Genomic DNA, 27,989 nt, shown 5'->3' on the forward strand with positions numbered 1-27,989 from the left:
GTGTGTGGAGGACTCGGTGTAAGGAGGTTCTCTGTGTGAATAAAACTCTTTAAAACACGCGATTATTTCTTTATTTTTATATAAATGTAATATATATTTTTTTATCTTTTTCCCTAATATGAGCCAAAAATGTCTTCCCGCCGAAATGGAGTCAGGAATGCCTCTAGCCGTGGACGCTGAGAGGCTGTAGCCGCTGAAGGATGTTCTGCGCCCGGCTGAAGGATCTGAAGATCTCGGGAGAATGCCCCTTCTCCGTGCTGGTCCGGAGCGAGGAGCCGGGGGAGGACGGAGCGCTGTCCGGGTCCGGAGAGGGACAGCCGGGCAGCGTGGAGAGCGAGGAGCCGCTGTCCGTCTCCAGGCGCAAGACAAGCCGGGGCAAAGTTAACCTGCACTCGCTGGGGGAGAGCGTGCGGAAACTGATCTGTCCGGAGGTAAAAAATCTCCGAAACGTTGGGGTTTAGAGTTTGTCAGCGATTTTAAACGTTTTTTCGTAGATTCAACGCTTTTAATCGAGGATGGAGTTGATGGGAGCTCGTGGTGGAATTTTTCCGTTCCACCTTAAATGGCGCTGCATTTACACTCTGGTGCCTCAGGAGCCTGAAGGTAAATTCAGCGCTGTTTAAGGTGGAACGGAAAAATTCCAACACTCTATGAACTCTAGCTTTAATTTAAGGCTTTAATGTTTTACACATTATCTACATTAGTAGATGTGTTTAAACACGTTTTAAACACAAAAAAAAATTTAAACAAAAAATGTATAATTGCAATAATATATACATTTGCATAAAACAAATAAATAAATATTATTTTATTTTGTTCATTTAGCCAGTATATTGAAGTAAAAAAAATGAATGCCAAAGTGCCAAATTCTCAGTGTAACATTTATCAGGCTTAATTTGGAAAAAAAAAATGCAAAACTGATTATTATTATTATTATTATTATTATTATTATTATTATTATTATTATTATTATTATTATTTAATTTTGTCTATTTAACGTTACCTAGCTAGTGTAGTAAAAATGACAGATTTTAAATGTCATCACTCCTGCCAGGAAATAACCATTTTTTATTTCAAGTTTTTTTTTATCTTCTCATCCGTCAAATACAGAGAAGTACTGTTCATAAATGTAATTACTTTCTAACTAAATACAAATCACAAACAGACCCCCAAAGCCTGCAATGCAATGAAAATGCAATATTCCCACTGTTTATAATTATTAATCAGTCATAAACGCTGATATTTTGCCAAAATAACCCTAACCCTAATATATTATATTTTTATTTTCAGTTTGAAAAGCTGAGGAATGCTATGATACGAGTGATGAAGCAGGATTCAGGTCTGACCTGGTAAGTAAAGACAACCTGTTTATTATTTACATGTTAATTACATGTATTTATCTAGCTAGATTTAAACTACTTAAACCACATAAGCTACACCTGTTATAATAACAGTATTATTTAAGGGAAGACGTTAGACAATGTGTCTTTAAATCTACACTAATATTTTTGTAGGGATGCACAAAATATTTGGCAACCAAATTTTGGCCAAAATGTTTTTTAGTGTTCAGCCGAAAAAGTGAAAAGACAGGATGTTATATATACGAAATAATATTCAGTTCAGTTAGGCTTGTGTTTAAAACATTAAGCCAAATTCCAAAAATCAGCTTGTTCACTTTTGTTTCTGGACAAAAAATATAAGTTGGAATTTTATGACGTAAAATTCACTTCAGAATTCTGTGTTTGCATATTCGTGTGACATTTTCAGGCTAAGCGTTTTAAGCTCATTTCTTCCTATTTTTGCGCTCGCATATTTCCACAGTCCTGCAGGAAACCAAACAGAACGTCTTGGCCAGATGCTGGAGAAACCTGAACATCTGCATGATGTCATGAAGCTATATTCGCAGAAAACAGGTGTGTAAGGTCTGCATTTACATTGCCTAATACATAAAAGTACAAAAATGATTAAACGGTACATATTATTGAAAACCATGTTGTTAAAAAACACAGAACTAAAAAATCACAGCAAATAGTCTGCTGAAACTAATCCGCTTACAAGTCATTTAGTCCCGCCCATTCACAGGTGAAGTTATAAAGAGTGTTTCAGCTCAGATCGCTTGTGACTAAGAAACACTCTAGGGCAGCTGATCAGTATATTATCTACAGATGCCCAGAAATATATACATTTTTCATTAAATTGTATTTCTATAGCGCTTTTTTAAACAAATTATGTCACAAATTTGCTCTACAGAGATCAGGGTTAAAGTCCCTAAATGTGTTAGTGGCAGAAAAACTTCTTTAAACTGAGAGGAAGAGAAACTCTTTGGAATAACCAGAACTCAAAAAAGAAACCTACGGATAACTGCAAATACAATTAACAATTATTTTTGGCATCAGCAGCCAGAGTCAGAGAGAGTTTCACTCGTATTGTACTGTAGTGCTTGTATCGATATATGGTGTCAAATATAGGTATTTGACACCACATAATGCTTCGTTACTCTACAAGGTGGCGCTATAATCAAATGAATTGGATAAACCTGCAGAAAAGAACATTGGTTGTTAAGATTTATAAATCCATAATATAAATAAAGTATTTTATCCTCTTTACGAACACAGTTCAATGTAACAGATCTAAAAAAGGCCCTCATTTGTCTTAAATTATCTCCTAAATGTCTTATATATATAAGTAAATATGAAATCGGGACCAGCAACATTATTTACAACTACTTACTCATTACCTGTTTTAGGTAGCAAAGACAGTATTGTAAACATTGGGAGGTGTAAATTGCATAAATAACAGTTTGATAAACCCAATTTCGTAGGGTTGCCAGGTCTGTGGAGAACCCTCATGGGGGTTGCCTGTTGCCACTAAGGTCTATATATACATACAGTTTTGGGAAAAAAATAGGCCACTTAAGAAATGATGAGTTTCTTTGATTTTACCAATTAAAACATTTCTGGAATATAATCAAGAGGAATATGGATGATCACAAGCCATCAAACCAAACTGAACTGCTTGAATTTTTGGCACCAGGAGTGGCATACATTTATGCAAAAGTAGTGTGTAAGACTGGTGGAGGAGAACATGATGCCAAGATGCATGAAAACTGTGATTAAAAAACAGGGTTATTCCACCAAATATTGATTTCTGAACTCTTAAAACTTTATGAATATGAACTTGTTTTCTTTGCATTATTTGAGGTCTGAAAGCTCTGCATCTTTTTTGTTATTTCAGCCATTTCTCATTTTCTGCAAATAAATGCTCTAAATATTGAATTTTTCATGGTATGTAGAGGATAATTTGAAAGTAAAGTATGTCTACTTTAAAATAGGGAGACGCCCAATTGTGACCTACTGTGACTACTATGTTATAAAATAGAACCCAGACCTAACATAGATACTGATGCACTTACAGACAGCATTGGTATTGATGAAAAGTCTGAAACTGTATTAATGTGCAGTTATTTAATCAGTAAATGCTGTTCTTATAGCTTATTATATCTTATTTGGCATACAGACCACAGCCTTTACTGGAATAAAACTATTATATTCTATAATAATACTAGAAATGCACTAAAAGTCAGGATTATTAGGCTTAACTATTGAGTAGTTGAGTCAGAGTTGGTATCGGTACTTAGTAAACCTAACAATCTGTAATCTTTGTTGGTATCTGTTGTGCAAAAGCCTTAAAACAGTAGAAAAACAAATGACTCACATGTGATTGTACATTCTCCAGGTATCCCCATGGACACGCTAAAGATCTCCTTGGGCTTAGAGGTGTTCAGAGACTGTTACGAGGAGGACAGTCACATTCTGGGCGTGGTCGGAGGTGCGCTCCACGACTTCCTCAACAGCTTCAACGTCCTCTTAAAGCAGAGCACGCCCCCCACGGCCGAAGCCCTGCAGTACGTGAGCCGAGCCTCCGTGCTGTGCTTGGATAAAGACCCCGGACTGCTGACGGTTTACTACTTCAACCCCCACCCCACCGCTGAGCTCTTCTTCCCCGGGATCGTCCAGGCCGCCGCCAGGTTCCTCTACCGCACGCAGGTGGAGGTGAGGATGGACTTCGCCGGGGCCAAGGACAGCGGCGCCCTTCAGGCCAGCCACCAGCCCCACCTGCTGTACTCGGTGGCGGTGAGGGATGCCAGGAGCCTGACGCCGAGCCCCATGAGGACGCACTCGTCCGGAGACATCCCCCTCTCGCTGCTCTACACCACCTTCCCCTTCCACATCCTCCTGGACCAGGACATGGTGCTGCTGCAGATAGGGGACGGACTGAGGAAGCGATTGGGGCGCAGCAGAGACGGACAGAGGCGGCCCACCTTCGAGGAGCACTTCTCCATCGTCCTGCCCGAGATCAGGGCCAACTTCCAGGGCATCCTCACCATGCTGAACACCCAGTTCATCCTGCGGGTGAAGCAGCAGCAGCCCTCCAGCTCCACAGCCAGCTATGGAAAGGTAATCTGCCGTTTTTTTGTTTTTTAACACTATGCTTAAAGTAGAGCTGGGCAATTTATCAATATTTTATCGTATTGTAATAAATTTTCTTATCGTTTCGATGTTGCGCTTTAATGCAAAAAATATTAAATATTGATATTTGATGCCACATAAAGTATTGCAAACAAAAATTATTTATATCCTATCCAGAATTAGGGCTTGTCCATATGGCCAAAAATTCTAATATATTTCGGTCGATACAATAAAATTCCGATATCGATAAGAACAGTTTAAAAGCCACCCCCTAAGCTGGGTGTTACTTCTAAAAAATATGTAATGCAATAATATTTTTGGCCATATCGCCCAGCCCTGATTCTGGATTGGAATCGATATTCCGATCTGTATCATTTTAAAAGTTTTCTATTTTTTGCATTAATGTATTTTTCTTTGTCTACGTACACATTTAAACAGCAGCAGAACTGTTCTAATTTACGTCAATCCACTGCTATTTCACAACATACTGGAGTAATACTAGCCACTAGGGGTGTGCCATATCGTATTGCACGCAATAATATTGGCAACAATTATTAATATTATCTCAGAAATACCCTAAAATATGGTAATATTATTTAAGGGTCAGTTTTTAAGTTTTTGTTTATTGTAGTGAAAAGGAGAATTCACACTGTTCTGATTTCCAATTTTATATCATTTATTTTATTTAATCCTGGATATATTATGCAACAATTGGATCATTAACTTTTGTTACAATCTGATAAAAATCTCAACAATATCTCCAAATAAACTTTTAAACTAATTCAATATTATGTAATTTCACCAAGAATTTCGTTATTGCAACCCTTAAATATCATGATATTATTTTAGGGCCATATCACCTAGGGGAGCAACTAATGATTATTTTGATAGTCGACTAATCGGACAATTATTTTTTCGAATTGGCGATTAGTCAACAATAAATTCTACCATGTTCTCCATCTCTAAAAACAATAGAAACAGCTGGACATGAGACTTAAAATGCATTTAAATGTCTGGATGTTGTTTAAATGTAGAAAGTAATGTTACTTAGTAATTAAATATGTAATCTGTTGAGTTTGGGCACTTTTGGAGACCCATCTACCATTGCGCTTCTGTACTGTTACAAATTAAAGATTTTTACGATTACTTGACAATGAAATTTGTAGTCGATATATTTAATAATCGTTACAGCCCTACTATCGCCCAGCCCTGAGATAAATAAATTAATGCATTATTTTCTGCTTTTTTATTATTTAGGAGTGTTTTATCCTCTTCAGTAACACAGATTGTGTAAAATATTAGAGAGAATTGTCTTGTAATCAGAATCACAGTATTGTGATATTATCATTATCTTGCTGTGATTCACACCCCTGATGCCGGGTGTTCAGCGGCTCAGTATTATCTGTGGGTGGAGCGTGCTGTATAAAACAGCATACCTGTGATTTTTTTTGTGCTCCTCTGCAGTGTTATATAGGGTGCACGCTCAGCGTAACTGAGGGGAAACAGGAAGAAACTGTACAGATTAATTAGTCTATAGTCTGCACTGCTGCCTGAGTGTTCAGATGCTCAGTGTTAAACGTGAATCATCTGCAGTGTGGAGCGTTTAAGGCTGAGAAATATGTTTTAAATATTTTAAAAATTACAAATATTTCCCACTGCAATATTTTGACACACAGACAAAACACACTATTTATGTGTGTGACAAAGTCTAAGTCTAAGCATTATGATTTTATAATACTGTAAAAAACAAAACTACATAATTGAGCCTTCTATTAATTATGATTTGGGGTAATATCGTGATATTTCATGTTATTTTCGTGATAATGATACTCTTGGCGATATGACAAAACACTGAATAAAAAAAAAATTCTAGAATACACCATTAAATGAAAATTAAATGTTATTATTGCATATGATATGATATGACATGGCACACCTCTAATTAAGATATTAAAAAATACAACAATTTTAACATATTTGTAACAGGAATCAACGATCCAGAATGTCATGATACTAATAATAATGCACTCCAAATATCTCCAAATATCCAGGATTAAAGTAAAATAAATTATACTGTACAGCTATAATCTGTATGTAGTATATGTATATATAGTGGGAAATGAGAACAGTGTGATTTGTAATGATTAGTTATACACTGATGTCTTTAACTACTTGTTCCAATTTGACAATCAAAACTGCTATTAACCAATGTCTAAGAATGCAAACTTAAGAAGTGGGTGTGTCCACATACAATCTGGTCTTTTACATCGAGCTGAAACACATTCCCTGTGATAAGCCCAGTTGTCTGATACTGGAACTGACTGATGGGTCATGTGATGCTTTTTATCTTCTGAAAACGTAAATTCACTGTTGCAGGCATGCAAAGAATGTCTGGTAATGATTTCTAGGAATGCTTAAAGGGGCTCTGCTAGAACACAGCGGTAAAAACAAAGGATCGGAACTGGATCAGGCTTTAAATTGCTACTGTTGTGCAAATATGCCTTTTTGATTTAGTTTTTTGTAATAAAACAAGCTGTTCATTGTTGTTTTTCAGGGCTGACACTATCCATAATTCACCATCCATGATACTAGCATCTACCTCTGGAAGTGTTAGAAGTCTTAGCGAGTGAAAAATAGCACAGCTTTGAGACGCTCAGCTCTCTGCGCTGCTCTGCTCTGCTCTGCGCTGCTGGTGTGTTTTGATTGACGGCCGAATGTAGTTTCTATCTACGGTTTCTTTTTTTTTTCGTGCTATTATTTTTAATCACGCTCAGATCAAAGAGGCTATAAAAAAAATCAAAGGCTGTCCCGGATTTAGACACAGTGCAGAACACCAGGAGTCAGGACTAATCAGTGCAGAGTAATTAGGCAGACTGCGCTCTTTCACACTGACCTGAGGACCGGCCTGCTTTTACTGCGCCCGACAAACGCTTATGAACACTGATCCCAGATCAGCATAAAAAAGCGCCTCAGCAGAGGAAACCCACTCCCACGCAGACGAGCAGGCCAACACCGAACAGCCAAATGTCAAGTCATGTAGAAACATCCACCTCTCACAGCTGCCAATTGATGAGATTTAACCTATTTATAGCTGCTGAGGAAACGGAGAGGGGGGGGGGGGGGTTACAGCATCACATCCAGATGCATGGGAAGGTAAACAAACACGTGGTGATGTGGGATCTGCTGCTTTAAACCTCTTTATTTAATGTGAGATGTGACTCGGGATGTTCCAATCCAGTTTTTTCCCACCAATTCAATCTAGGGCCCTTAATGCTGAGTATCTGATCTAGGGCCCTTAATGCTGAGTATCTGATCTAGGGCCCTTAATGCTGAGTATCGGATCTAGGGCCCTTAACGCTGAGTATCTGATCTAGGGCCCTTAATGCTGAGTATCTGATCTAGGGCCCTTAATGCTGAGTATCGGATCTAGGGCCCTTAACGCTGAGCATCTGATCTAGGGCCCTTAATGCTGAGTATTAGGCAGTATTGATCTGATCTAGGGCCCTGAATGCTGAGTATCTGATTTAGGGCCCTTAACGCTGAGTATCAGCCAATATAGATCGGATCTAGGACCCTTGATGCTGAGTATCAGCCAATATCAATCTGATCTAGGGCCCTTAACGCTGAGTATCAGGCAATATAGATCGGATCCAGGGCCCTTGATGCTGAGTATCAGCCAATATCAATCTGATCTAGGGCCCTTAATGCTGAGTATCTGATCTAGTGCCCTTAATGCTGAGTATCTGATCTAGGGCCCTTAACACTAAATATCTGATCTAGGGCCCTTAACGCTGAGTATCTGATCTAGGGCCCTTAACGCTGAGTATCTGATCTAGGGCCCTTAATGCTGAGTATCTGATCTAGGGCCCTTAACGCTGAGTATCTGATCTAGGGCCCTTAACGCTGAGTATCTGATCTAGGGCTCTTAATGCTGAGTATGTGATCTAGGGACCTTAATGCTGAGTATGTGATATAGGGCCCTTAACGCTGAGTATCTGATCTAGGGCCCTTAACGCTGAGTATCTGATCTAGGGCTCTTAATGCTGAGTATCTGATCTAGGGCTCTTAATGCTGAGTATCTGATCTAGGGCCCTTAATGCTGAGTATCTGATCTAGGGCCCTTAACGCTGAGTATCTGATCTAGGGCCCAGAATGCTGAATAGCAGCCAATATAGATCTGATCTAGGACCCTTAGTGCTGAGTATTAGCCAGTATTGATCTGATCTAGGGCCATGAATGCTGAGTATCTGATCTAGGGCCCTTAACGCTGAGTATCAGCCAATATCGATCTGATCTAGGGCCCTTAACGCTGAGTATTAGCCAGTATTGATCTGATCTAGGGCCCTGAATGCTGAGTATCTGATCTAGGGCCCTTAACGCTGAGTATCAGCCAATAATCGATCTGATCTAGGGCCCTTAACGCTGAGTATCTGATCTAGGGCCCTTAATGCTGAGTATCAGCCAATATCAATCTGATCTAGGGCCCTTGATGCTGAGTATCAGCCAATATCGATCTGATCTAGGGCCCTTAACGCTGAGTATTAGCCAATACTGATCCAATGAAAACGCCATGATTGCTGAGTTTCAGCCAATAATGATTCAATCTAAATTCTTAGACGCTGATTATCAGCTCAGAGTCTCTGTCAAAACCAATCCAATCCATTCAAACCAATGCCATATCTATATATATCTATATAAGCATATACCGATCTGATCCATTGAACTTAATACTGTATCAGCTGATTTCATTGTAATTTAAAAAGCTTTTAGCATTGATCATCGGTAAATACCGATCCAATCTATATCCCTTAACTGTGAGTTTCAGCCAATATACTGATTCAGTCTAAAAGCCTTTAACAATAAGTGTCAGGGAAAAGACACTCTGATCCAAAGCTCTTAATGCACAGCACAGCAGTAAAAACAAAGGATCGGATCTGAATAAGGCTTAAAATAGTCAATTCTCAATCCATTAAAACACGCCTGGATCACAACACCCCTGTCGAAGTCGTCTTATTCAGGTCTCATTGTGAAGCTGTATTTATCTCTTGCCTCTCTCAGCTCGCTGTAGACCGACTCTCAGGAATAACGTTTAAGCCGGCTGTTTATTCCGCCCCCCCTTGGCAGTATTGTAGGTTTATAGAGAGAGAGGAAGAAGAGAAGAAAGATAAAATCTCCCCAAAGTGCACTGCTGTTTTTCAGGTCTGTTGAAGCACTATGCACTCAATAGGAGTGTGCATTAATCTTCGGTACACTCGTTAAATGTCACCAGGGTTTACACGACAGGCCCTCTTATAAGGCCACTAATCCCGGTGGACTGGATCCATAGGGGCTTCATTGTTAACAAGAAGCCTTTCAGGCTCATACAATTAACTAGGCTAATAAAATGTGAATTAAAAGTTCAAAAATGGGATAACTCTATATCTGAGAGCCCTGCAGCTACATTACTCTTCCAGAGCTTATTAAGTGCTTATCGCTTGGCCTGATGGGTAGCAGTGATTCAGAAGGTCAGGTTAAAATGAGACACTACACAGTAAAACAAAACAACATTGATGGAGATTGATAGGCTGTAATAGAGACAATAAATTAGACAGACATTTCCATTCTGGATATCTAGAGATGTTCTAGATTTTGGTAGAAAGAATTGCTGTGAGGATTTGATTGCATGCAGTGACAAGAGCAGCGTTTAGTAATTCAGTTCAAAAAGAGAAACTAATATATTATAAAGATGTATTAAACACAGAATTGTCCATCTTAAGTGTTTATTTCTTTTATTATTGATAATTATAGCGAGACATGTCATCTGCTGGTGTTGATCCACTGGGATTTCATTGGCTGTAAGCCATAATCATTAATAATAAAACAAATAAACATTTAAAATACTGTAGATCACTCTGTGTTTAATACATCTATATAATATATTCGTTTCACATTTGGAATTTTTTGCTGCTTGCTATTCTTGCTGTAAAATAAATAAATTATTCAAAATTGTTTTTATTTTGGTTTTATATCAGTTTAATGTGGTTTTTTTTTGCTGTTTGCTCTCTTAGAAATAAAAGTAAAAGAATTGACATCATCAAACAGTTCTATGAACTTTACTTTCCCATGCTAAAATTCATACTTCACTATTCTGATTGCAGCACATGGACCTGAAGGGCCAGATGATCTTCATGTCTGAGATGAACGCCGTTCTGTTCCTGGGCTCTCCGTGTGTAGATAAGCTGGAGGAGCTGACGGGGCGTGGCCTCTACCTGTCCGATATCCCCATTCACAACGCCCTGAGGGACGTGGTGCTGGTGGGCGAGCAGGCCAAGGCTCAGGACGGCCTGAAGAAGCGCCTGGGCAAGGCCAAGGCCGCCCTGGAGAACGCCCACCAGGCCCTGGAGGAGGAGAAGAGGAGAACCGTGGAGCTCCTGTTCACCATCTTCCCCGGGAACGTGGCTCAGCGCCTGTGGCAGGGGCTTCCTGTGCAGGCCAAGAAATTCGAGGGCGTGACGGTGCTGTTCTCCGACATCGTGGGCTTCACGGCCATCTGCTCGCGCTGCACGCCCATGCAGGTGGTGAACATGCTGAGCGAGCTGTACACCCGATTCGACGGCCACTGCGGAGAGCTGGACGTCTACAAGGTACGCTTGGGGGAGCAGTTGGTTGGAATGAGCCCATTTTTAAGGGAGCAGATTGTTCTTTTGTGGCTGAATCTCAAGAGAAAGAGAGAGAGCAGCAAGGTCAGCTGTAAGTACAGGACAGGAAACCTGCAGGGGGTTCAGAGCTCACAGTGGATCCAAGATTTAGAAGATAAAAGAAGCTAAAAAACTGTCCCTGTAGAGGAAATCTCTGTAATAACCAAATCTAATTCAGTAAGTAGATTTAAACAGGTTTGTTAAAACTCAAATTTGAATAATTAATCTTAAAGCCCAGTTTCAGTCCATCAGCCATGAAGTGATAAATCATGTTTGGTATTTGATGTATGTTTCCTAATTTTACAACAGGAAATGCTAGGCTAATGCTACTTACACACAAACTGGATTTAATAATCTAATCTTAATAAACTAGGCCAGAATAATCATCTAATCAATTTATTGTACAGTAAATTAATTAATCCTTAAACTTCGTTGCTGATCTTAATATTGTCCATAATTAGGGATGCACTGAAACATTGGCAATCAAAATTATTTAGATTCATAGCTTTTCTAGTTTTTCGTTTCAGCTTGATACATGCAAAAAAATGAAAAATCAGAAAATAAAGAAAAGATTCATTTTTTTAGATAATGAAAAAAAAAAAATAATTGAAAGAATTGATGAAAACCTATTTTCTTGTACACTAAACTACCATAAAAAAACAATGAGTTTTTATATCCAATTATATAAATTATATAAAATTCAATTTTTGCATTTATTAAATAATTAATTATTAATCGTTACACTGACCTTTTATTATGGGATTTTTCAATTTTACCATTTTGCAAGTTGGATTATACAATTAGATTTGTGTTACAAGATGAACGAATCTGAAAATCGAAAAAAAAGATTTAACTTTTTTTGAAAACCCATTTCTTCTTTATCTCGAATTTAGCTTGATACAGTCAGAAAATTGAACTTCTAAATGTTACACTGACCCTGTGTGATAAGTGGAGATAAGAAATATACAGCGGGTGTAGAAACAAGCAGGTGGTCCTAATATTCTGGCTGTGTAATGACATTGGGTCATATATATATATATATATATATATATATATATATATATATAGAGAGAGAGAGAAAGAGAGAGAGAGAGAGATACTTTCAAAACATCCCCAACCCGTCTCTTTTGAAATTCATCCAGATCTTCATCTGTTTCGTGCCGGCCGGACTTGAGCTGTGATGTAAATTTAGATGTAAAATGTGACCTTTTACTCGCAGGCACGTATGGCCTGTTCTGCCTGTCTCAGCTGGAGAGCAAATGTAAATTATGGGGAAACAACAGCAGCAGCAGCAGCAGCATCAGTGTGTTTAGGAAAGGCATGTTTGACTCATATTTGAATATAGTTCCTAGCAGTGACTGTTTTAACATATTTAAACAAAACACACTTGTACAAACCATTTACCATCCACACGCATCTGACCCATCAGCCTTCGTAAATCCCTACAGATACCAGTGTCTGCTAACACATAAACACACTGTTTACAGCCTGCTGGGTGTATTTAATGTAAAATATATTTCTGTGCTGTGCTCGGCCCTAGAAAAGGAACGGTTGGGCTCATTCACAAATTTGTGAGTGCACTCATGATGGATCTGGAGGGACTGGTCTGTGTAATCGACGTCACTGATTACAGTAATACTGCGCTGTAGTACTGTAGTTTCATTGTGGACCATGTTAAGTAAAGTCATGGGATGATAATGATAGTACTGTTGTATTGCAGTGTAAAATAGCACTCAAATTACAGTTTATGTGATTTTCAAAATGGAGTAATCACAGTTTTATATACAGACATTATCTATTTAATCTAAAATATCAGAAAACGCTGCTCGTTTCTGAAGTGTTTATCTGTCTTACCTTGGTTACGACGCCTCCCACACACCAATGTGCGCATATTTTCTAACCATTCAGTCTGAGGACTGAGCTCGTACCGAAAAAAGCTCCAGCACTTTCAACACAAACACCCAGCAGGATAAAGTACATATATATCCATGCCATTAGTTAATAGCTGTAGTACTAATCTGGGTAATAAATCTGGTTAAACTGCACCTGAACAGCCACTTTTCTCAAACATGAGGAGTATAATTAATAGTTGGGTCAGATTGAGAGTGGATCACGTTTTCAGATTGAGAAGCCAGAGATCCTCTCACAAACTACTTCAAAACTACTTCAAATAAAGTCCAAATAAACCAGAGTCTGTTTTAACCTGACTAAAAAGGTTATAATGCTCGCTTAACTGTTTAGGAATCATTTTTGTCCTGAAATGCTTTGGGTAAAGCCAATGCAGTTTTGTAAAGGTTATTAATCAATCCTAGCTACCTCTAAATCCTGTACTGAGCCTTTTAAAAAAGAACAGCAGGATTTTTTTACAAAGTGGTTCAGAAGAGCTCCTATAAACACTGCTGTTTAAGATGCCACTAGCACTGTTTTTAGCTCTTCTCCATACTTCAGTCCATATTTACAGATAACAGTGAGTCATACAGCGTGAGAAAGCACATGAGCCAGTCTACCAGAGAACACCAAACACCTCCACTCGGGCTCAGCGGAGTGTGAAGATTTTAAGCAGTAGTTTCATATAGTTACATTTATTTTAAGCTTAATATTGTGTTTTTTCAACATTTGGAAAGTTGTAAAAAGAGACTAAATAAGTAGAGCAGGCATGTTAAGCTAAAGAATGTTGCGAAGCTAAAAACAATATCAAGAAGAAACGATAATGTGATAAATTATTGTGTTAAAGGTCTCATTTAATCGTTTTTTTAATTCATTTTAAAATGTCTAGTTGTGGTCTCTAGTATGAATGAAAGCCGTGTGAGCTGGTTTTGTGAAAAAAAAGTGCTCTGGTGATCCTGTATAACTTTAGTCATGCTTTAGTCCAGTGAAGGAGTGTGGGGGAGAAACTATAGGATTTTGGCTCTTGCTCATGAATATTCATGTATGCAAACATATCGCCTCTGATTGGCTAGACAAAATTGGGACTGCACCATTTGGTATGACACCATTGCAGTCATTGTTGGGTTGAGGCTGGAGCAGTATTAGCATTAGCCGCTAAGCGCTAGCTCTTTCGCCGTTCGGAGGTGAGTATTTTTAGACTGTAGCAGAGTTAACTGCGTTAAAACTAATTTGGGTGGCGTTTACTAGTGCTAAGCACTGCTAACTGCGGCAAGCGCTGCTGTAAACTAAGCTTACTGTAAATAAACAGAAGCGCTTTACTCACACAAATAAACAGTTTTCACGAAAGAAATCTGTGTAGATTAACATCCAGCACTCGTTTAACTTTGAAATATATTTTTTTAAGAATTACAGTTTTGTTTACTTAGGTGCCCCCAGCAGCGAGACCTGCTAAATTAGAAAGGAAACATGGCGACACCCCGCTGTATAATCTTGTGCACCTTACAGTCTGAAAAGTAATAGCCAGGTAAAGCATGATAAAGTGTATAAGTGCTCTGCAGTTCATCAGATCATATATAACAAAATATTATTATATAAAATAATAAAACACTGTGAAATCACACAGTATTCTCTGGCACCTGGTTTTGTTGGGATTAATATTTAATGTGACCCTTTAGGTGTTTGAGTTTGACACCCCTGATTTAAGGTGATAAAAGGTAGTATTATTAACACAGAGTTACAGTAAGAGTCCCTGCTGAAGAAGACTTGTTGTGTAAGAAATCTCACTGACAGTAGAGGACGATCCCAGAGACTGGAATTCAGCTAAACTTGGGGAAAATAATGATGACTTTCTCAAGGGTATGGTGACAGTTCAGTACGAGGGATCATCTCCTCCGCCGCTGCAGATCTGATTTAATCATACATCTCTGCTGGACCATGAAGAGAACTGAACCTTTATGGGTATGAGGGTATGGGTGTGAGTCACTCCACTAAGACCAGTACCGCTTTAATAACAAAGCTTGTGAAATTCTAAAGTGTCGTTTTTTTAATCTTTAAAAAATATAAATAAATAAATAAATATATATATATAGAATAAATGGTTCAATTCCCTTCTGTTTTATAGAAATGAAGCCAAAAATGTCTGCAAAGTTGTCACATTTGCTAAAAGAGACCCATCTTCTTCTCCCAGGCCAAGAGTCTCAGACTGCCTTCATTGAGTTTGCAGTGCAGCCTAAAGGACAAAAAGTAAATTTTCCACATACTAAAGATAAAAAAAAAATGAAATGAGACTTTTAAACAGTATTAAACAGTATACATAAACTTAATAATAATAATAAGGCTGACCAAGACGAATTAAAATACTAATTCCAGTCCGATTCCAGTCTAACTACTGTACACTAACATCAGCTGATCGACTAACGACTACTAATTGGCTAGATCACACTGGTCATGTAACGCTAATATCAAACATACCAAATAAAAAAAACAACTCAAGCAGCCGGGCTCCCTCCGGGTGAGTAGATGGCGCTCTCTCCCCACATCATTCCTAGGGTGATGTCTGCAGCACAGGGCGTCTGTGAGCTGATGTTTCGGAGCCGTGTCACTGCGCTTTCCTCCGAGGGCGCTGGCTGCTCGGCTCGAAAAGAAGCGGTGACTGACTTCACATTATCAGAGGAAGCATGTGCTAGTCTTCACCCACCTGGTGTGTTGGGGCTTCACTAATGATAAGGGGGGAGTCCTAATGAGCTGAGCACTTGTATGTTCTCCAGTACTCTATAACACACACAGGTGGTCACTCACGTGTTGGCTGAGCGCAGACTTATGAAAACAGTATATACAGCAGCATAAATACATATGTTTTTACAGCAAAGGTTTAAATTAATACTCTATTTTCTGGCAGAATCTATAATAGGTTTTACAATGTGTTCTTATAGTTTAAACACAGCAGGATTCTGGCTCAAAACCAGATTTTCATCAACAGTTAATCCGTTTGGTTCATAATCTGCTCTCATGGGCCGGTTTGTTGATTTTGGAATCATGACGGCAGCTCTGCGCTGTTTTCTGTTTGATAGAGTTTTGTCTGAAGTCCATTAATTTAACTGGTGTTTATTTAAGTAAAGCTTCACAGCTGAAGCGCTTTACTGCAGAAACAGCAACAAGCTGTGAGTATTGGTTTACATATTAATGATAAGTCGTGATGATTTGTGATTAATTTCACATCATTGGTGTAAAAGATGGCACGATGCTGCCTTTTCTAGTCCAGTACTGATACTGATATTTAAACATTGAGCATCATTGACCAACACTGATCTAAAGTTTTACTATAGGAAACATTATATGTGCTAGATTTGATATCTTAAACATATTTGCCATGCCCCTAAGCAATCAAAATAAATCACCTTTCTTACAGTATCGCAATATATAGTGATATATTGAATCGTAATAGCTGTATTGTAACAGAACCATATTTTCCACACTATAAGGTGCACTATAAATAAACATCTATATTCGTGTCTATTTTCATACATAAGGTGCACTGGATTATAAGGCGCATTTTAAGAGACACTATAAGGAACTTCTAATTCAGCAGGTCTCGCCGCTGGGTGGTGTTGGGGGGGTGGGGGTAATTAACTAAGTTAAGAAAAGCTAAGCTAAGTAAACCAAACTGTAATAAAAAAGACTTTCTTTTAAAGTCAAACGAGTGCTGGATGTTAATCTACACAGATTTCTCTCCTGAAAACTGTTTATTTGGGTGAGTAAAGCAATTCCATTTATTTACAGAAAACATAGATTCCCGAATTTCATTAGCATTAGCATTAGCCGCTAACTGCTAGCTTTCTGACAGAGCTACAAGTGAGGAACCCTGAGTGTTCCAGCAAGCCAGGTTGATATTAGCTAGTGGTTCATCCCACATAGCTTATTTTAAACACAGTAAACGTGCAGGCTACAGTCTGATATACTCAACTCTGAACAGCAAAAGAGCTAGCACTGCGGTTAGCGGCTAATGCTAATGCTGTTAATGTTAATGCTGCTAATGCTGTTGCTGCCAGTTAGCTAATGCTAACACCTCTCCAGCCTGTCCTTTTCCACCTTAAATGGTGCAACAGACGGCAAATGCTGCCGCATTTAAGGTGGAATTGTAAAATAAAATTTAAGAAGTTAATAAAAGCTAATTTCAGCTCTCCTTCATGGAAGAATTAAGTAATGGTCAATAATAATTAATTGCTGCATCACCTGCTCCCTTTTTGAAGACATACGATAAAATAAGCCCTTAGGTTAACTAGTTAAGCAGCAGCAGTTAGGTTGCTGAACTTTAGGGCTCCACTGCTATAAAGCTATATCTGTATTGGTTGCTTGATGGCTTGTCCCAATTCTAAGGGGGAGTATTTTACCCTTTACCCTTGAAAACAAGGGGTAGGTGTACAAAATAGGAATAGTATTGGGCCCCACAATGACTCCAGTCCAGTGCTGCCATGTCTTGTCAAATTTAAGCAGTTGTAGTAAAAGCTGCATGTGTTCTTAGCATGCCTGTTTAGGGTACACTGTAAAACCTGCTGATCTAAATAAAAAAGATCCATTTTCCAGTTTTCCATCCTTCAATCCCCAGGTTTGTAAACCCCAGCGGTCCCTTCTTTATCTGAGCGAGAGAGCTTTATCGAGCGCCGGCGTTCATCAGCCCATCTTTCAGCCGGCGGCTCGTAATCTGCCGGGAGGTTGGCTAATGTAATCAGTGTCTCTGCAAAAGTAAAACATCTCGTCCGTGCTGGAGATGGATCTCTTGTAAAGGACGGCGGAGGAAGAGTTTAGTTTGGGACGCCGCTTTGCTTACATTCTTACGGAACGGCTCTGTCCTAAAATAGATCCCCCTCTTCTCTTAACCTGCCAGCTTCGCCTGCCAGCCGCTCCTCTGCGAGCAGAGAACCGAAAACCCTGCAAATGTGAGCACCGACTGCAGAGATGGATAAAGCCGTGAGCGGCTCATAACGCTGTAAAACTGCTGCAGCCATGCTTACAGAAAGCATAGTCAGACAATGTTGAAGAAAAACGTAAAAAAAAAAAAAAAAACCTTTAGAAAAAGATAATCAGTTGATGATTGGTTGCAAATAATAAAAAATAAATCAGTAAAAATAGTGTACACATAATAAACATCACTAATGATCAACTTATTAACAGGAAACAATCCATAGCTACAGAAATGCGATTAAAATATTAGACTTGCTCATTTATTTATAGACAAAAAAGATCCAATATTACATATATGTGAGTGGCAAACATATGTGAACCTTGAGAAATAGCAGATAATATATATATATATATATATATATATATATATATATATATATATATATAGACGCCAATGTAACATCTAAGCAACTAAAGGCCTTTCTCACATTGGTTCACATTGGTTAAAGTTTAGGAGAATGCTAAGCTACAATGGTGAGCATGGTAAAGCTGTTGCTCTTCTAAAAAGACATTTCTGACCATCTGGAGTTTAATAAAGTTCAAACAGACACATCTAAATGTTACTAAAACATTGTTTTATTGATGGATGAGACCACAATAGATATGTTACATTTAAATAAGAAGCATTATGTTTAAGGGGAACATAATAATTCCAGAATTAAAAAAAAAAAAAAAACATTATTCAGTCTGTAAAACATGGTGGTGGTAGTATCATGGTTTGTGCCAATTTCTTGCATCTGGGCCAGTACAGTTTACTGGCATTGATAGAACAAAGAATTCTGAATTATTGCAGCAAATTCTGAAGAAAAATATCAGGAAATCTGTCTTTGAGCTTAAGCTTAAGAGAATGTGGGTTCTGCAGCAAGACAACGACCACAAGTACACAAGCCATTCCACAAAAGAACGATTAAATAAGAAAATATTTTATATTTCACCACTGTCTGTTACAGAGATTGAAGGGTTAATCCACTTGCTTTTCGTTCTGTTGTTTTAGGTGGAAACGATTGGAGATGCGTACTGTGTCGCAGGAGGTCTCCATAAAGAGAGCCCGACCCACGCTGTGCAGATCGCTCTCATGGCCCTAAAGATGATGGAGCTGTCCGACGAGGTCACCACCCCCATGGGGGAGGTCATTAGGGTCAGTGTCACATCCGAAGGCTTAGTCACTGTGTTTCTGTTATTATAACAGAGAAAAACTGAAAAAAATAAAACAAACTCATTCCCATCCAAATTCTTCCCAGAACTCATCCCTAAATGTATCCCTAAATTTACCCCAAATCATTCCAAACTCACCACATATTCACCACAAACTCATCCCTACTCTTACCCCAAACTCACCACAAACTCATTCCCAAACTGATCCCCAATTTTACCCCAAACTCATTCCCAAACTCATCCCCAAATTCACCCCAAACCATCCCAATCTGATTCCCAAATTCACCCCAAACCATCCCAAACTCATCCCCAAATTAACCTCAAAATGCTTTGCAGAATTAATTCCCAAACAGATCACCAAATTCACCCCAAACTCGCCACATATTCCCCACAAACTTTTCCCCACTCTTACCCCAAACTCACCCACAAACTCATCCCCAAACTTATTCCCAAATTCACCCCAAACTCATTCTCAAACTCACCACAAATTCTTCCCAGACCTCATCCCCAAACTGATCCCTAATTTCATCCCCAAATTCACTCCAAATTCACCCCAAACCATCCCAAACTCATTCCCAAACACATCCCCACTCTTACCCCAAATTCATCCACAAACTAATCCCCAATTTCAATCTCATCGCCAAACCCTTCTAAACTCATTAAACTCGCCTCCAAATTCTTCCCAGAACCCATTTCCAAACTCTTACCCCACTCTTACCCCAAATTCCCCCCAGTCCTGAACTCATCCCCACTCTTACCCCAAACTTTATCCACAAACTAATTCCCAATTTCCTCCTCAGTCTCACTCCAAACTCACCACAAGACTCCTTCATAAACTCATCCCTAACTCAGAACATTAACATGGTTGTGCTCTCTCGGACTCCGGCTGCTGACGGCGAAACACCATGATCCAGGTTTCAAACTGACAATCGTCAGATCAAAGTTACAGAATCTTAGTGCAGTGGACCAATTAGTCTCAAGAGTCTGGAGCCTCTTGATTTACTATTTTGATTTAGATTAGCATAGATTATAGCCATTGCTACTCATTTCATAGAAATGTAATATTACACTATATTTAATGTACAGTATTTAACCCTTTCTATAGAACCTGCTCAGCTATAGCTGGTGGTTTACATTGACTCAGGAAAACAGCAGACCCCCTGTCTGTCCTCCTGGGGTTCCTCAGCCTCGGCTTTGATATAACCATAGCTTTTTATTTAATTTAAAAATGTGAAAAAATAATAATTGACTGAGCTAATTTGAGACATTTTAAATCCCCCTGCACTGCAAGCCAATTTACTGCAGGGCTTTTTCTCCAGAGCGTCTTTCTGTTCTCACAGCAGGCAACATCTGAGTACAGTGTTCATTTTATTCATAGCAATATAGCAGACAAACTGGATTGTGTTCCGTCATTTATTTATTTATTTATATTTTTTATATTTCGCGAGAACACCGGCTCTTTAGATGTGGCTGAGACCCGCTGTGAGGGAACAGGCTGCCGAGGCTGATAACTGCGCTGGCTGCTCTGACTGAAGAGCAGACAGTATGAGTTATGATTTAGGTTCTACTAAATGACATCCCGTGATTCATTTATTAAACACTATTAGATAAGTAAACGTCCAGAAAGCCTCTCAGGGACGCAATCTATCAGCGAGATATAGATATTACATTATCCTGGACAGACCGTTTAAACTGAGTGTGACAAACGAGATATTGGGTGAAAGCAGGACGTCCAGCTCTCAGGATTTACGGAAGTCCCGTGCTTTTACTTTAAACTGGGATTACTGCAGCATTCAGGACTGACGTGTTTGACGTGTTTGAGGAATGTTGATCATGAAGGATCTTCTGTTAGAACTGAGCCACGATGAACCAGATCACAACTTTTTGTAGGTGTAATATGTATGTTCTAATACACAAGATTTATACGCTTTTCTTTAGGGGTCAAAACCCAACAGCTATTATTATTATTAGTATCATTATTCTCAACAGTGCAGTGATTTGCAGTGATCAGCATGGTGGTGGTGTACGAGGTGTTGGTGTGTGTTGTGCTGCTGGTACAGTGACTGGTTCAGATACAGCAGCAGTGCTGCTGGAGTTTTTAAACACCAATGGCCATAAATGGCCAATTACCCAACCCACTTATTAGGACTCCCCCTACTAGTGATGCCCCAACACCAGGAGGGTGAAGACTAACACATACCTCCCATACAAGTCAGACTCCGCCACTTTTTGAACTGCTGCTGATGCAGTATTGCTGAGAAGCATCACAGCACACTCGTAGGAAAGCACAACATCTTGGTTCTGATACATCAGCTCACAGATGCAGCCTTGTGCTGATCCACATCACCCTAGGAGTGATGAGGGGAAAGAGTGCCATCTACCCACCCAGAAAGAGCAAGGCTGATTGTGCTCTCTCAGGGCTCTGGTAGCCGATGGCAAGCTGCATGACCAGGATTCGAACCAGCGACCCCATTTATTATGTTATATATATACTTTAAGAAATGCAGGCTAGTACACTAAGACTCTACAAACTGATTATTATTATCGTCAAAATTACAGAAATGACTGTGAATCACTCTCTGGTGGGATTTGCACTGGTAAAATTATTTTACGGTTGCCAGGTCTGGTGTAAAACTACAGAGTGCTCCTATAAGATGTGGATGTAGAAAAATGATGTTTGATCAGAGTATGGATGTCTTTTTATTCCTCAGATGCGTATTGGGATCCACTCTGGCTCGGTTCTGGCGGGCGTGGTCGGTGTGAAGATGCCCCGGTATTGTCTGTTCGGCAACAACGTCACTTTAGCCAACAAGTTTGAGTCATGTAGCGTCCCGAGGAAAATCAACATCAGTCCAACCACCTACAGGTACACCATCACCCCATCACCACCTCCCTACTGCACCGTGTCCAAACACTTCACAATTAATCACTGCTCTAGAAGAAAATGTACAAAAATGCTGGACTGTGCTAATGGCTTTTCCAAGCTACATTAATCACTGATTTTTAAAATCAGATTAATGTTTTTGTGCTGATTGGATAAGTAGGTTGTGGGGTTTAACATAATCTGTGATTATGGCTGTAATTTACTCCAGTCTTTAGTTATTCAACTCAGAACACCGGGATGCAGCAAGCAGCTCAGTGCTAGCTAGGTTAACAGTCTGCAGCTGTCAGTGGGGATGGCTAACGGCTAATTGTTGATGCTAACTGCTTTTCCGAGATAAATGAATCACTGTAAATCAATAACAGAATGATGTTACTGAAATCTAATATACAGCAATGAAAAAAAAAGAGACGACTTAAAAATTGTGTTTGTTTGATTTTACCAAATTAAAAACCTCTGGAAGATAATCAAGAGGAAGATAGATGATCACAAGCCATCAAACCACCAAACTGAACTGCTTGATTTTTTGCACCAGGAGTAAAGACATAAAGTTATCCAAAAGCAGTGTGTAAGACTGGTGGAGGAGAACATGCCAAGATGCATGAAAACTGTGATTAAAAACCACCAGGGTTATTCCACCAAATATTGATTTCTGAACTCTTAAAACTTTATGAATATGAACTTGTTTTCTTTGCATTATATGAGGTCTGAAAGCTCTGCATCGTTTTTTGTTATTTCAGCCATTTCTCATTTTCTGCAAATAAATGCTCTAAAAGACAATAATTTTATTTGGAATTTGGGAGAAATGTTGTCTGTAGTTTATAGAATAAAACAACAATGTTCATTTTACTCAAACATAAACCTATAGATAGCAAAATCAGAGAAACGGATTCAGAAACCGAAGTTGTCTCTTAATTTTTTCCAGAGCTGCTACTGTTTCTTTTTACATTTTACTACCCTACATGCAGCTTTAATATTTAACAAGGTGTAAACGTAACAAACATAACCTCCTTATATTTCAGCATTATAGTTAGAGAAAAAGCCTTACAATCGATATTAAATTATTGTCCAGCTTTTATGCACATGTTTTTAAGCATTTCTCCAACTTACAAGAGCTGTCTGACGCAGTGCATGAAAATATAGAGCATCACTTTCCCAAATCAACACAAACCACTAAATTCTCTTTAGTTTAACACTTGTTAGGCTCCCTCCGGCAGACGCTGTGAGGAACGAGCTTCCTCTCTAACTCCTCTCTCTCTCTTTCTCTCTCTCTCTCTCTCCCTGTCTCTCTGTCTCTCTGTTCCAGGCTGCTGAAAGATCGTCCCGAGTTCACATTCATCCCGCGCTCCAGAGAGGAACTTCCGCCCAACTTCCCCTCCGACATCCCTGGCATCTGTTACTTCCTGGAGGCGTCGGATCGGAGGCCGAGCGCGGCTCGCAGAGACTCCGCAGCACAAACATAAATAACGCCTCTCTCTCTCTCTCCAGTGACGGCGGTGCAGGGGGCCGAGCGCGAGAGCGCACGCGAGAGTGCACGCGTCCCGCGCTCAGCCAGACGTAGCAAAGTTATTCAGCAATAGGTCAAGTTGCCAAAAAGTGTCCAAAAGAGAAAAACAGCTTATTTAACCGGGGGGGGGGTGTGACTGAGCACTGTTTATGTTTAGCCTCGTACCATTCTTTCTCTGAGCCACGTCAGACCGCTCTGGGGTCGCAGGTTTTTACGCAGAGCGTTCGACAGGCCGAGCGTGTTCTCCTACATTACAGACAGACACTCTCAGCCGGCTCTGTCCGTGGAAATCCTCCAACTCTACTTTGGAAAAAGTCTAAATTAAGCTCAAGTACTTTAAAATAAAAGCTCTCTGTGTTTTTGCACATACTGATCTTCCTCACACAGGCGCCTGAGCAGTGCAGCTACAACAACACACACACACACACACACTTCTAATATGGTTAGTCTACGTTCACACAGCAGGTAAATGTGGCCTAAACCTGATTTTCTTACAAAATACAAAATCGACCATATATTTAACAATCTTTTTAATGTGACCCATATCTGACATCTGTCTGAACTAGGGGTGTAATGGTACGTGTATTCTTTAAGAACGGTCACGGTACGAGGGTCACGGTTCGGTTCACACAAGCGCACGCAGAATACACTCTCTCTCTCTCCCTCTCGCACACACACCCTCTTTTGCCCTTTCAGAGTGGTGTGCGTGCCTTTCGCACTCTCTCTCTCTCTCTCTCTCTCTCTCTCTCTCTCTCTCTCGCACATGCCTTCTCTCTCTCCCTCATATGCTCACTCTCTTGCCCTCTCTCACTCTCGCGCTCTCATGATGACAGTAGGAGAGAACCCTGGTTTCAGCGTTTAATAAAAGAGCTCGAGCCCCGTTAGAAGTTTCCATCCCAAAGTTAATATAGGTGAGGCTATACAGACACAGACAGGTTTTTAGTTTTTTTTTTCGGACTTTGGCCACTTCATTAGGAACCTTCTAAGAGCATTCTAATATAATTGGACCAAAGTCCATTTTCCTGCCATTCTTTTTTTTCCTTCTCTTAAAAAGTCCCATAAACTGGCTGTTCAGACAGAGTCACATTGCCACGAGTTATACAGATAACTTCAGTTTCTGAATCAGTTTCTCTGATTTTGCTATTTATAGGTATATGCTTAAGTAAAAATAACATTGTAACATTGAAACAATATTTCTCCCAAATTCCAAATAAAAATATTGTCATTTAGAGCATTTATTTACAGAAAATGAGAAATAGCAGAAATAACAAAAAATGTACTTTGAAGTGTCCCAATCTGATTGTTTTCATCATATGTGACACAGACAGATTTAAAGACCCTGGAAACACATTTTTATGTATTGATTTATTTTGTATAATACTAAGCATGGGGAATATGTGAAGAAATCGGCTTAAATAGAGTTTAAACAGAAAACACAAAGCAGAAATATGATAAAACACTTATCAAACATGGCCAATATGCACTTTTCTATATGAACTGAACTGTGTGGGTGTGGTCATAATATTGTAATAAAGGGGCATGTCTGAACGAATGTTTGTTTATGTTACCTTGGCAACAATGCACATAGCCATTAGATGGGGGGTGGGGCAGTATAACAAATATGTGGCTAATATGTGAATAGCTAGCAAAATTTGGATAGTTAGCTCTCTAAGAGGGTTGCTAAGCGACAGGTCACCTCCTCATCGGAGAGAGGGTGAAGCTATGTTGCTGACTTCTGATTTTTAGACCTGCCCACACTAAAAATAAAGGAGAGTGGTGAAAAACAGCAGAAATTTATATTTTTTTACATTTACACGAGGGGAGCAGATTAAAAGCCACATTAAACCAATTACAGCTGTGCAGCTTGTGCGATTCTGTGGAGGATGAAACCGAAACTTCATGTGAAGCGCTGTTCTTCAGCACATACACATCATTTATGAGTCACATTAAAAACAAAGTGTAAACAGCCTTAAAATAAACACCCGATTTGAAGAGAAAATCATATTTTGGCCACTGTCACCTGCTATGTGAACGTAAAACAAATCTAAAATTTAGCTTTTGAAATTTTTACGTCCAGTGTAGCCATGTGAGCAATCTGTTTATTTATCTATTTATTAACATCTCAGGAGCTGATGAGTTAAATCTCCTCACTCTCTGTAGCTCATTATTATTATTATTATTATTATTATTATTAAATCTACAGCATTAAAGCTAAAGAGCAGATTCTCCTTTAAGCTCCTTCCATCTCCTCACTTCTCCCATATTATCTCAGAAAAAGGCCAAATAACGACTTACTAATTCAGTATTATGACTATGCTGAAAGAATATGCTGAAATAGAAGCTTATTTTCTCAAACTTGAATAATTATACAGATAGTAGCTGATTTTTTAAAGATTTGAACAGAATCTGTTAGTAAAGACTACATCAATATAATGGTTTGTTTTACTGTGTGAAGGAATATATTGTTAATTATAATTACAATTATATTTATTTGAACTGACATCACTGAGTAAAACGTACGTATTTAATGTATGAATATATCATCATAGAATCATTTTCTTGGGAATTAACTAAATTACTAAATATATAAATTATTTTTAAGTACATAAAATAATTGACTTATTTCACTAGTTATTTTAAGTTTTTGACAATTTTTGGGGGGAAATATTGACTAATTCAATGAAAAAGTGTCTTATTCTTTCACGTTTTTGAAGGAATAAATCAATTATTGCTTATTTTCCCAAAGTTTGAACTGATTGCATCAAATTAATATATTTTTCTGCGTTTTAACTGAATATACCTAAACGACGATGATAAAGGAATATATCAATAATTGCTTATTTTCCAGAGGTTTGAGTCAGTGGGCCAGTTTGCCCAAAAGTGATGTACATGTTGGTGGGATTTTTATGTGGGAGAGTAAATCAGATCTCACCTGGTCACACCGGGAACACATTTTAATAACAGGTGTGAACAGAATCCAGTTAAAGTGGATCCAGATACTGTTTGGATAAAATGCCAGGTGTAAACAGGATCTGTATGTATAAAAAAGGAGCTCATGCTCTTTAAATTTAGACTGTTAATGAAAGTAATTCTGCTGTTGAATTAAATAAGTACTAAATTTAGTTATAAACCTGTTTTTTAATAGGTTTTTACATGATTTTCGGCTCATTTTGAACAGAAGTGGAATTTTTATACCTGCGCATCAGTAAAGCTGGTGAATAAATAAGCCCTTCTCACTCCTTTTCACTATTGAAAAAAAAAACAGTTATATAACACTTCCTATATGAATCCTGTATTTATAATGCATTATAGGGCTTATTAAACACAGCACAGAAAGTGAGGAAATGGGTGTTTGGTAGATTTGGTATTTCTGTGCTGTAATAATGCTAAATCTTATACAGTTGGAAAGCCTGTAAATTTCTCTTTTAAATGGAAAACATTTTTTTCTTTCTTTTTTCTTACTTTCTTTCTTTCTCTACATCCTTCTTTTCTCTTTCTCTTTCACCTGCTCACTTCCTTTTTCTTTCTCTCTCTTCCCTCTTTCTCTCTCACCTGCTCGCTCCATTTTTCTCTTTTTCTCTCTCTTTTCTCTCTCTTTCTCTTTCTCTCTCTCTCACACACAACTGATAGCATGTGTTTGAATATGGAGCTACACTAGGTTGGTTGTGGAATGTACAGGTGGTGCCGGAGGGATTTGAGCTCAGAGTTTTTTCAAGGTTGGCAGGTCTGTAAATCGAGTATCACAGAATCACAGTATCGGGATATGATTGTTACCGTGGGCAACGTATTGTGATATTGTACTGTGAGACGCCCTGTGATTCACACCATTACCATATAATTCATTATAAATGCAGGATACAAAAGAAGTGTTATGTTATGTTATTTTCTTTCTTTTCTTTTTTCCTTAAAAGGCACTTCAAATAAAATGCCTTACAATAATAAAGACAAGAACTGATTTCTCCCAAAAGAGGATTAATGGAGAACTGGTTGATATATGGTTAATGTTGTAAGTTGATATCAGCAGCTATAAAAAGTTATTTAACACTATTTATCACCCCCTCCTCCCCCTCTTTCTGCTCAGACAGCGGCGCTCACAGCTCTTCATGTGGAAAAGCAGTGAAGAGTGAAGAGCTGCAGGGGTTTATCTGAAGTTGGGTTGTTTTATGGTGTGTTTTATAATAAAGCGCTGAAATGGCGAAAGTCCTTTAATTACGCTGAGTAAGAGCACACGGGGCTCCTGGTCCCGATCACAGTATTGTAGAATTTGCACACGTGGATGAAGATCTCACTCACCGTAGGCCTAACTGCACCACAGCATAGGTGACCACACTGAATGTTCAGTTATCCTGAGAATAATCACATTTATAACGGATCATTGTGACTCTTTTGTATTGTGATAGAGCTCTAATAAACATTGTGAATACTGCAGGTGTCTGTGTGCAGCTTCTTCA

The 27,989-nt window shown here is 38.8% G+C and overlaps 1 protein-coding gene across 1 annotated transcript; it reads left to right on the top strand.

Annotated features, from left to right (window-relative positions):
• Positions 1–27,964, top strand: gucy1a1 (guanylate cyclase 1 soluble subunit alpha 1). The gene is made up of 8 exons (XM_007232721.4): positions 1–431; positions 1,291–1,349; positions 1,822–1,913; positions 3,736–4,457; positions 10,607–11,092; positions 18,990–19,133; positions 21,862–22,016; positions 23,338–27,964. Exons 1-8 carry the CDS (start codon positions 201–203, stop codon positions 23,492–23,494), a joined length of 2,046 nt encoding a protein of 681 aa, XP_007232783.2. The 5' UTR covers positions 1–200; the 3' UTR covers positions 23,495–27,964.
• Positions 27,965–27,989: the final 25 nt, after the last annotated feature.

Source organism: Astyanax mexicanus, chromosome 25, assembly GCF_023375975.1.
Source record: "Astyanax mexicanus isolate ESR-SI-001 chromosome 25, AstMex3_surface, whole genome shotgun sequence".
In the NCBI taxonomy this organism is placed as follows: Eukaryota; Metazoa; Chordata; class Actinopteri; order Characiformes; family Acestrorhamphidae; genus Astyanax; species Astyanax mexicanus.

Coding starts and splice junctions, on each gene's coding strand:
- gucy1a1 (XM_007232721.4), top strand. CDS start 201: ATGTTCTGCGCCCGGCTGAAGGATCTGAAGATCTCGGGAGAATGCCCC. Junction 1,350..1,821: donor CAGGATTCAGGTCTGACCTG/GTAAGTAAAGAC, acceptor ATATTTCCACAG/TCCTGCAGGAAACCAAACAG. Junction 4,458..10,606: donor CCACAGCCAGCTATGGAAAG/GTAATCTGCCGT, acceptor TTCTGATTGCAG/CACATGGACCTGAAGGGCCA.